We start from the raw sequence: 11,955 nt of genomic DNA, 5'->3' as shown, positions 1-11,955 counted from the left end.
TCTTTAAAGCTATAACTGAATTCATCTATACTTCCCCGAAGTTCATTGAGCATCTTTATAACCAGTGTTTTGAACTCTGCATCTGTTAGATTGCTTGACTCCATTATTCACGGATCTCTGTTCTCTTCTCTCATATGGTTTCTGCTTCTTTGTCCACCCATTTTGGCTGCTTTTCTGTGTCTTGTTTCTGTGTACTAAGCAAAGCTCTTAACACTCCTGGTCTTATTAATGTGCCTTTGTTTAGTAGGTATCCAGTGGCACTGTCCTGAGGGGTTTAGCTGCAGGCCAAGTTTAGCCCCAGGCTGTGCCCCTCTAGGGCCACCTGTTAAGATTCAGCAAGCAGTCCACAGATGCTGTGCTTATAGTTGCCTCAAGTGGCCACGCCAGAAACCGAGGCCAGCTGCCACTAGTGAGTCTTGGCGCTGTTCAGCAAGGAGCACCAGACTCTCCTGAGGATACACCAGGATGTGGTGTGGGTGGGGCTCACAGGAGTTGGGGGAGGCAGAGTTTCAGGGAATCCTTTGGGCGGAGCGACATCTTGTTATCCAGTTGGATGACATCTCAGCTATGGTGGCACTGAGTCTGCACCCTGGGAGGGGTAAGGTCTCAACAGAGGAATAATGGATACTGATAGCACTTCTGTCCGGGAGAGATCCTCACCTCCGGCCCTCACTCTGACAACTCAGTGTCCCCTTGTAAGTCCCTGGTGCCCCCCACGCAGCCCACCCAGCACTGGTGCTCAGAATGAGCAGATTTTCACAGCAAAAGGCCACTCGTGGACATGGCCACTTTAGTCGGCATCTGCAGCAGCAGCTGCCACAGCTTCTGTCCCACTCAGCTGCTTGGGACCAGGCAGCTTCACGTCCTCACCCCACTCTACCTCCTCCCATTGCAGGGCAGTTGATTTCTTATTTGTCTCCCTAGTTGTAAGACTTCTTCATCTAGATCCTAGGCAACTTTTTTTGATGTTTGCTCTGTTTCTGTCACAACTTTGATTTGGTTGTGAGAGGGATGAACCAAGCCTCTCATCTACGCCATTTTTTTTTCAGTTATGTCTCAATTTTAAAGTTATTCATCTTAACATGTAATTATTTCAACATAAATGTTTTAAATTTTTAAATATCAATAGACATAATCCACATAAATAGAAGTTTTTTGGGGTCTTCAGTAATTTTCACTGTAAAGTTTCTGAAACCAAAATGTTTGAGAACTGCTGAGGTAAAGAAATGCATTATGCCTGTCGGGCACTGGTAAAGGTCCCAAAGAAGAATTTGTATGTGCAAGAGGAAGGGTTGAAGGTCGCTTGTTTTGAGCCTGGCAAGATAATGGTTCCATTAATTGGATAGGAAAGTGAGAGGGAAGGACTCTTTGTAGATGGAAGTGGAGATGTATTTCAAGAAATGCTGATTCCGGAGTGTTGTGATTGAATACGCTGGTGAGGCACAGCACCAGATTCAGATCTGGCTTCCTCTGAGAATACAAAATTGAAAGGATAGGAATGGGGACACTGGGGAAGGGAGGAGGTGGGAATGTTTTATAGTGGGAAGCAAAAACCAAGTTGGGGAGAGCCCGCATCTGAAGGGTGGAATAAAGGAGAAAGGAAGAATTGTCAGGGAAAGAAGGCCCAGAGACAGGTTGGGAAAAGCCCTGTCAGTTGCTGCAGTGGGCTGGTTGTATCTTCTGTCTGGTGATTTATATGCCTAGTTGGTCCCTACTTCCATTAACAATTTATTATCATTTAGAAAATGGAAGGTTTGGATGTATATTAACTATAAAGTAATTTTTAAAAAAAGCAGTTAATCGAAAATGTATAGATATCTTTATAGTTGCTATGACAGCTCATTATGGCCATTAGGTAGTTTAAACCATCTTTCTCGACCTAAAAGTTGGTTTTCAAGTTGTGGATTTAGCGTGTTTTCATTTCTTTGTGCATATTATTTTTAATTTTAGTGGGCTTATTTGAACTGATTTTGTAAATAGTGCTTACTATTGACATTTCTCATTTCTTTCAGTAACTTGGATCCACTTACGGAAACTGTATCCTTTTAAAAAAAAAGTTAATGAAGGCTATTAAGAAAAATGGAGGAACAGAAGGAAAAAATAAGTACTGAAAAACTTTAAAATTTGTAGGTCAGGAACTATCATAAGCAACAATGAAAGAAATTAAAAAAACAAAACTAGGAACAAGATTTGTCTTAAATTTGCCTGGCAAGCTGCTAATATAATGACCTCATAACTCTATAATAATACAACTCCCCTGCCCAGCTTGCCCCTCAGTAATATTGCTATACATAACAGAAGTAGTGACTTCAACAAGACGAGTTATTTCTGTCTGATGTGAATGAAGTCTGGAGATGAAGAGTAGTTCAGGGCAGGTGGTGGTTCCATGAAGTCACCAGTGATCAGGCTCTCCACCTGAACCACTCTACATTCTCAGGGTGGCATTGGCCTTCCTGTCTCAGATGGCTGCCAGAGCAAATGGCATCACATCCATGTTCCTGCAGGAGGATTAACAGAAGGGAAGGTGAGAGTGTCCTTACCTTTCAAGGGTACCTTTGGGAAATACCATGCAGCCCTTCTGTATCTCATTGGCCTGCATCTGCCTCATGCTGTACTTATCTAGCTGTAACGGAGTCTGGGAATGTGCCAACTTTAAATTGGGGCTTGTTACTAAAAGGAAGAGAAGATTTTGGGTAACAATTAGCAGCATCTATCATGCTCCCCAATAAAAAAAAAATGGGTAAAGATGTGTGAAGTTAGGATACTCTGGGTTATGTTGCACTACCTCACAACCTCAGTGGCTTAAAACACAAGTTGGATTTCTGGGTTGTCATCCATGTCTACTGCAGGGTAGAAGGGTAATATTAACTGATAATTTAATAAAAGAGGGCAGATGGGAAGCTAATGAATATATTAGGAGCTCAGTCTCACCAGTCAAAAGACATGCAAATTAAAACCAAAATGAGATATGTTTTACCTGTCAAATTATCAAGAATTTAAAAAAATGATAAAACTCGGTGCTGATGAGGTGACAGGATCATTCTCATAAATTGCGAGTGACAGTATAAACTGCTATAGTCTTTCTGGAAGGCACTGGCAATGTAATACTTAGTAGTAATTCCATTTCCTGGAACTGGAAAATAAGCAATAGAGGCAATTATGTCAGGGCTTGGCAAACTAATGTGCATGAGCCAAGTTAAGTTGGCCCATTACCTGTTTTTGTTAAAGTTTTATTTAACAAATAAATGAAGCCATGCTGAGTAATTTACTGTTGTCTGTGGCTTTTGTCCATGGCTTTTACAGTTTGAGTAAGTTGCAATAGAGACCATGGGGACCACATAGCCTAGAATATTTACTATCTGGCCCTTTACAGAAAATGTTTGTTAACCCCTAAGTTATGTCATTACAAAAATATTTATTGCAGAATTCTAATATTAAAATTTTGGAATAACATTCACACATAACAATAAGGAAATAGCTAAATTATTCTGTATTCATGAAGGATTTGAAAAAGTTTTTGAGAAACTGGAAATAACCCAGATGTTCATTGTCAGAGATAGTATATTTAAATTGTTTTCACTACTACTACTATACAGCAGTAAAAATTAACTGTAGGTACAGGCAACAGGGCTACATATCAGAAACAAAGTTAAGTAGAAAATGCAAAAAATCTCCAAAGTTTTCATTTGTATTTATAAAAAAATTATGACTTATTAAAAACCTTCCATGTTTAAAAAATAAGTAAAAGGGTTTTGAAGAATTTTGAATGACACAATTTTCCCTGTATATAGTAAGGGAAAATATTAGGATGCAAATCATCTTAAATGGTGTGCTTTCAGTTACCCTTAAAATTTACAGTAAAAGTGTCAATCCAGGTGAAGCCATATTTGAAAGTAACCTGCCAGATCCTAGTGGTTGATGAGTGGGCATCTGGGGTTCCTCTGCTGGAGGAGAGATTATGGTGTGTTAGTGGCTGGATGGAAGGAAGACTGGCTGGCCTGCTGTATTAAGGGTTATGTCTGAAGAGTATTCAAAATAAAGCTTGTCCTTCATAGGAGAGTTTGAATTTACTGAACAGGTTTTCCAGGAACTTAAAAAAATATATATATGGATTGATGATGTCCCTTCATAGAATTGCATCAGTAAGCTTAAAATAAGAAATGTAGGAATGAGTATGTATCAGTAAGGACGTGGGGGTTGAAGACTTAAGTAGTGAGCCGACTATTCAGGCATTCACTCTTAAGTCAGCTTTTATTTACATTACTAGAAATGCAGAATTTGAATCAGTGGAAAGGAAAACTGGGTAATTCTTAAGTTGCCTCTGGAAGTAAAGTTATTTTCACAGTCTCATAGCTGACGCTGAAGTAGGAACTAGTCATTAATTTTCCAGTGCAATTATAGAAAAATAAACATTGAACATCTACTGTGTTCCAGGCACCAGGGATAGAGCACACATTACTCATAGTCTAAGGGGAGACAGTAAACACATAAGAATATCAAGCGATGGTAAGTGCTATGCAGAGAATTAGGTACAGTGTGATCAGTAGGGAGACAGATTACAGATCTGTCCTGGTTCTCTGCTTTCTATTAGATGGTGCGTTCTCCATTTACATTTGAGGTGGTATGTTCAGGCCATTCTGAAATTAAGGCCACCTAAATATTTCACATAACGATATGATTATAGGAATTATACATATATAGAGCTGGGATATACAGATCTTTTTTTAACAATATACTTCTTAAAGGAGACTTTTTAAAATATCCCTTTTATGAAGAACTTGTTACTGTACAGCATTTTCACATTCCTTAACAAGACTCTAGTATGGGATTCCTTTTTACTTACAGTACCTTGCCCACTGGCCAGAGTATTTCATCGTTGCAGAGGCTCCTGGTGGAGAGTTGATGGGTTATAGTAAGTATAATACCACTAGTAATTTTTTGGGTAGGTAGTTCATATTTTAATACAGCTTTCAACTGATTTAATGTAGATTTGAAAGTATAATCATGATGCCTATAATTTTATCTCCTTTTAAACCGTTGAACAAATCACTTTATATTTTTTAAAAATACATATTCTAGTTGTGTTTGAAATCAGTTTTTTTTAGTATATCATTCCTTTTAAAAAACTTTCTAATTCTGCTTTTACAACTAGATTTAGCATGACATTTACAAATGAACTTCAAATAAAAGCACTAATAACCATTAGGTAGATGACTTTAAGTAGGATTTAAAAATTAAAACTTTGTCATTAGTTTCCTTTATAATAAAAATGTACCAAACAGTAATTCTATATTTATGTGTAAACCCATGTGTTTACTAATGAATGCAATCTTTTGTTGGCAGTTATGGGTAAAGCAGAAGGCTCAGTCGCTAGGGAAGAATGGCATGGGCATGTCACAGCTTTGTCTGTTGCCCCAGAATTTCGACGCCTTGGTTTGGCTGCTAAACTTATGGAGTTATTAGAGGAGATTTCAGAAAGGTGAGATCCTGATTTTCAAATAATTTATGAGCCCTAATCATTTCATTTTTCAGTGAACACTTATATTTTTTCCCCTTTAGACTATCTATTGTGCATTACTGTTTACAGGAATTTCATTTTTAGCCTCCAGTAATCCTCACAATTCTGTCACATATTCAGAGTGGTGTTATTGTCCCTATTTTGCCATTGAGGAAAACAGACTTGACCTATGACCTGCCATAGGCTTATAAGTTGGCTAACTGGTAGAATCAAAGATTAGCCCTTGAGGTTTCTTTTAGTATTCTTGCAATTATGGCAGGTGTTCCCAAATTCTCTGCATCTTAATAAGCAGTTATGCTCTAACTGCTTAATATGTGGCCTCACAACCTAGTTGCTATTTGGAAAAAATAAACAATGAAAGAAAATATTTTTATTTCATTGTAAAATAACTGTGGTTACCTGCTAGTGAGATGTGTGCACTTCTTGAGCACTGCATGATTTCTCAAACCTTGCAAACAGATTCAACACAACTACCTTCTTTCCTGTTTCAAACTGATTTTCATGTGGCATTGGGTTTGTTTTTTTTTAAATTACAGAAACTGCCCCAAACCTGGCTTCAAAAAGATACTATGTCATCAAAAGGAATGTAACATGATATAATATTGCAATTATTAACTACATCAAACTAGTAGTTTGCTAGTACCTGATATTAAGATTGGTGTTTTCCCTGAACATTTGAAATATCCTGCAGCACCTCTATGAGTTTTGTGCATCCTGGAGTACCGTGGAGCAGTTTTGGGAACTGCCATTATGGCTTTTTTTTTTTTTTAAGACCTGTTGTATATCTCAAACATCCTCATTATGTGAGTTGAAAGTAATATGGTAATTTAAAGAGAGGACAACCTCCTGCTAGCCCATTCTAGAAGAGATAAGAGATGCGTGTTTAAATTTAACCAGTTGTGCAGCTGCCATTTTTTCCTCTACTCCAAATGCCTAGAAGTATATAGGAAAGGGAGTAGCTGCTGAGAAGGCCTTGTGAGGGTTTCTGCTTTAATTAAAGGTAAGTTTTAAAGAAGTAACCATGGCTTGAAAATGCTCTGAGCCAAGCTGGTGGCAGGAGGAACTTGAGCTCATTCAGAGAAGAGAGGAAATAGTATTAGCTGAAAAAGAAACAACTCTAGTCCTTAAGAATTTGAAAAATTCTCTCTAGACTGAACAAGGAAGAGGAGGAAATTTTTAGCAAGATTATAGTTTATACATTTTTGTTAATGGTATATATGTTGAAAAAAGTATTTGGCATTATTATATAGTAAGTGGGGAATTCAGAAATGGGTTCTAATTAGTTACGACCTTGCACATATGATTTAATGTGTTTATAGGATAGGTTCTTTATCTCTTAAAGTAGAAAACTACTCAACTCCCTTCCCTTCCAGTTTTTAAACCTTCATTATTTTAGAATAGTTGCTTAAAATTTAAGTGACCTTTATTTGTATGGGTATGTGTATATCTATATCCATACATATATTCATGTATTTTTAAATGTATATAGTAAAAATAGAAACTATGTAATTTCCAAACAAGTAGAGGAAAAAATGGAATGATAAAAATCATTTCAATAAAAGAGAGAAAAAGGAAATTCGAGTGACAAAACAAAAAGCATGAAATAAGATGGCTGCCATGAATCCAAATATTAACAGTAATTACAACAGTAAATGTTAGTGGACTACTGATTCGAGTTAAAAGTCAAAAGACTTGAGGACATTATGTTAAGTGAAATAAGCCAGTCACAGAAAGACAAATACCACATGATTCTACTTACATGAGATATCTAAAATAGTTAAATTCATAGAATCAAAATGTGGAATGAATAATGGTAGCCAGGGGCTAGGGGAGGGGGAAGTGGAGAGTTACTAATAAGCAGGCATAAAATCTCAGTTAAGCCAGATGAATAAGCTCTAGGGTCTGTTGTACAGCATTTTCTACAGTCAACAGTAACATATTGCACATTTAAAATTTATTAAGAGGGAATATCATGTTAAGTGTTCCTATGACATTAAATTTAAAATTAAAAAAAGAGACTGTCAGAACTGTTTATAGGAACTATGTAAAGATTAAAGATACAGAAAGATTGAAAGTAAAGAAAATTTTAAATTATGCAAATTATTACCAAAAGACAGTTGATACACTTAAATTAACAATAGTTACATTATAGTTCAATAATTACCAAAGTAAAAAAGTCACTGAATATTGATAATCCATCAGGAAAATGTAATAATAAAAAATTTTATGTACCCAGTGATATAGATTCAGAGTAAAAATGCAAGACTTGGCAAAACTACGAGAAACAGACAAATTATCATTATAATGGGAGATTTGAACATGCTTACTGTTACCAGTCAGACAGATTGATTAAGGTTATAGAATAGGGCTCAACAAACTTTTGCTGGGCCAAACAGTAAATATTTAGGCTAACACATATTGTTTTCTCTCTTTTTAAAACAACTTTTCACAATTGTAAAAAAAAAAAAAAAAAGAACATTCTTAGCTTGAGAGCAGTACAAAAATAGGTTGTGAGCTGACCCCAGCCTTAAAGAATTTCAATCAGTAGGCAAAAATCTTTCCATAAAGAAAACTGTGGCTTCTCAGGCAAATTTTACCAACTATTTAAGAAATAATGACTATAAGTTCAATTTTACATAAAAACAGGGAATATTCCTCTTTTAATTAAGGCTAGGATAACCTTGATAACAAAATCTGACAAGAAATATTAGAGAGGAAAATTCAAGGAAAATTTCATTATAGATGCAAAAATCCCAGAAAAATCTTAGCAAAATGGATCTAACAATTCATAAAAAGGATGGTATACTAGGGGGAGGTTGGTTTAACATTAGAAATTCTGTAAATATATTCCACAGTAACCGATTAAAGAACATTTCTTAGTAAGTGCAGAAAATGCTTTGATAAAATCCAGTATTTGTTCTTGATAAAAAACTGTTAGCAAACTAGGGAACAGAAGAACTTCTTTGATCTGAAAATAGAATATCTACAAAAAACCTATAGTAAATATATGGTGGTGATGCACTGAATGCTTTTCCTTTGAAATCGGGGACAAGGATGCCTACAGGCAGCCTTCTTCACTAATTTATTAGAAATACTAGACAACACATAAAACAAGAAAAGTAAACGATAGGATTGAGAAGAAACCAAACATTTTGCACATATAAGATTACACAAATAAAAAACCCACAAGTATCTACAAACGTTTAGAATAAAAGTTAAGCAAAGTTGTTGGATATAAAACTGGTATAAAATTCAATTGTATTTCTATACAAATAAAATTTAGAAAAAGATGCCATTTACAGTGGCATCAAAATACATTAAACCTAAAAATAAAGCAAAAACCCCCACAAACATTAACTTAAGCCCTTAGAGAAAAAAATCTAACAAAAATTGTGCAAGCCCTCTAAAGTTTATAAAACTATGAGAGAGACATTAAAGAGGACCTAAGTGGAAAGATAAACTACCTCTGTGGCTTACAGGACTTGATAGAGTAAATTGGTAACTGGTTCAAACAGCCAATGTAATTGCAATCAAAATCTCAAGTATTTTTTGTGGGACTTAAGATGATTCTAAAAACTTACAGGGAAATGGAAAGAACCAAAAAGAGACAATATATTCCTAAAAAACAAAAAAAATGGGTGGATTTGCCCTTCCAGATTTCAAACTGCAATAATGAGTAAGACTGTGTGTTAGGACTGGTGTAGATGTCTAGGCCAGTGGAACTGAATTTGAGAAACAGACCAAAGAATACATGGATTTCTACATTCTCAGAGTAAGCAATTGCAGATCCATGGTGAAAGGGTTTACTTCATAAAAGTGGGGGCACAACTGGATATCCATATGGAAAGAAATTTTCCCTAGATTACTATCTTTCTATATACAAACCAATTCCAGATTTATTAAAAACCTGGATATGAAAAGCAAAATTAAAAAGCCATTTGAAGATAATATGAGTGTCTCCATGAGCTCAGGGTAGAAAAGAACTTCTGAAATAAGATATGAATAGTACTGACTGTTAAGGAAAGGTTCATATATTCAAGTTCACTGAAGTCAAGTAACTTGGTTCATTAAAAGATACATAAAGATAATGACAAGACCAGCTACAAAATGGAAAAAGATATACATAAAGAACTATATCTCTGGAGAGAAAAAGAAAAATGTGTGAATGACCAATAAGGACTACAGAACAAGAAATCTAAATGGCCAACAAAATATACAGTCTTGTTAGTAATCCAAAGTGCCAGTTAATACCCTGAGATAACCATTATACCATAGAATTTTCAAAAATAGAAATGTCTGACACACTAAGTCTTGGTACTGTGGGAATGGAGTCTTAACCGCTTCTGTAGGAGTATAGGGAAAGCAGGCTGAGAAATAGACATTATCTAATAAAGTTGAAGATGTGCATACTCCCATAAGCCACTGATGACACACCTAGTGGTAGACTTTAGATACTGTACCATGAGACACAAGACAAAAATATTATCAGCACAGTTTGTTACAGTAAAAACCGGAAATGTTTATCTGTAGGACCACAATTTGTAGTATAGTCGTCCATTGAATGCTAAGCACAATGAAGAACAAGCTCCAGGTACCCCAAGACTGACTTGTACAATATTGAGAGAGGCAGATCACTAAAGTATATATAAAGTGAAAAAAATATATAAAGTATGTTTGCATTTATATAAGTTTATAAACAGGAGAAACTAAACTATAATAGGTGGTAAATCTACAGCAAAAAGCAAGGAGCTAATGATTACAAGAGTCAGAATGTGAAGACCTCTGGGTAAAGGTGGGACTGTCACTGACCAGAGGGACCTGAGGGCTTCAGGGCTGTGACCAATGTTATAGCTATACTTGGGCTATGGCCACACTGATGCTTGCTTCTTTTTATTTTATTTTTTAATAATTTTTGGTGCTTGCTTCCAAGTCTTTAATTTGTGCATGTGAGAAAGTAATTGGTAAAATGAGCATATCAATTACTGCAACATAAAATACACAGTATTTTTTTTAAGCCAAGTAACCGAACTGTAAAAAAAAAAAAGCTTTTTAAAAAGCACATATTGCTTTTAAATGTTTTCATATATTGTAGGTTTTAAATATTAGTATGCAGTCATCTTTTTATACTGCAAAATAATTGTTATAAATCTTCAGCAATATAAAGTTCATTTATGATGTAATCAGCTGCGAGGTCTTATTACTATTCTGAGTAGTCAAAGTAAAAGCAAAAGTTATTGTTAAAAATATGTTTTTAGGATTTCTCACATTTTAACTTTTCTTTTTTTAAAAAAAAATAAAGAAAAGGTGGATTTTTTGTTGATCTCTTTGTAAGAGTATCTAATCAAGTTGCAGTCAACATGTACAAGCAGTTGGGCTACAGCGTATACCGGACGGTCATAGAGTACTATTCAGCCAGCAATGGGGAGCCTGACGAGGATGCTTACGGACAGCTCCCTTCTGTGGCAGAATCACCAAGAAGAAGCTGAACATTTACATTCATTCCACAAACTGAAATATCCAAGAGTTTTAATAAATTTAAGTGAATCATATTTGTTGGACTTAATATTTTAAATTTGAGCTATAATATTTAAATCTCCTTAAACGTGCCTTTACGAACCTAACACTAATCAACTTATATTAACCAACCAATGACTAATTACCATCAATTACTGTCTTACTATGTTATAGGCATGTCATTTTACTAAGATTCTGTCAAAAGAACATTTGTATGGAGAGCTGAATCTCAGTTGGTTATTGTCTGGTTATTGTGACTGGGTCTCAATTATATAAAGACGAATTCTCTTGGAATCTGATAGAAGTTGACAAAACTTCTTATGGGAACTTTTTGTACTTTAAATTTTGATATAAAATGTTTTGATATTTGGGTACTTACATTAAACTTTGCTTCCTAACAGATATGAGGAAAGCACTTTCCAGAGACACTGAGAAGAAATCCATTATACCATTACCTCATCCTGTGAGGCCTGAAGACATTGAATAACCATGGGCAGTGGTTCTTAGGCTGATGCTCCAGATATTTTATGGACAATATTATTTTCATTGGATGATCTTGGAGTTCTATTAGAGAAAAGTAATCATTTAGGTCTTAAAGACTTCAAGAAAATTTAGGTTATGAACTTATTTTAAATCTCATTGTTTCTAGTTAGTAATATCATATCTACTAAAGCTGTCCACTGTAATAAAATTCAATCAGAAAGGCAGCTACGTCAGAAGGAAACATTCCACTATCATGGTTCATAATATTCACTATATGCTAGGAAAAAACTTGCTCCAATCCTCCTAATTTCTGTGCCTGAGAACCACTGCTGCTTATATATTTTTTTATTTTGTATTGAACTATTAATTGAAGCTTTAAAAGTATATATGAAATGTATAAATCTAAGATGTATAATAAAATGCACTGTTGACTCAATATT

The 11,955-nt window shown here is 35.2% G+C and overlaps 1 protein-coding gene across 3 annotated transcripts in view; it reads left to right on the top strand.

Annotated features, from left to right (window-relative positions):
* Positions 1 to 11,951, top strand: part of NAA20 (N(alpha)-acetyltransferase 20, NatB catalytic subunit) — an 18,761-nt gene extending 6,810 nt beyond the window's left edge. Inside the window, exons 2-7 of one of the 3 annotated variants that reach the window (XM_025040041.1) lie at positions 2,013 to 2,037; positions 2,438 to 2,524; positions 4,846 to 4,912; positions 5,344 to 5,479; positions 10,851 to 10,963; positions 11,434 to 11,951. In XM_025040041.1, the coding sequence (XP_024895809.1) occupies positions 2,013 to 2,037; positions 2,438 to 2,524; positions 4,846 to 4,912; positions 5,344 to 5,479; positions 10,851 to 10,963; positions 11,434 to 11,519 (514 nt within the window). In that variant the 3' untranslated portion in view covers positions 11,520 to 11,951. Of the gene's footprint in view, positions 1 to 2,012; positions 2,038 to 2,437; positions 2,525 to 4,821; positions 4,913 to 5,343; positions 5,480 to 10,817; positions 10,964 to 11,433 lie in introns of all 3 variants that reach the window. The other 2 variants (XM_015597025.2, XM_006921551.3) reach the window with 2 other exon arrangements.
* The last annotated feature ends 4 nt before the right edge of the window (positions 11,952 to 11,955 follow it).

This window comes from Pteropus alecto, unplaced genomic scaffold (genome assembly GCF_000325575.1).
Source record: "Pteropus alecto unplaced genomic scaffold, ASM32557v1 scaffold45, whole genome shotgun sequence".
NCBI lineage: Eukaryota > Metazoa > Chordata > Mammalia > Chiroptera > Pteropodidae > Pteropus > Pteropus alecto.
This window is presented reverse-complemented; position numbering and strand designations above follow the sequence as displayed.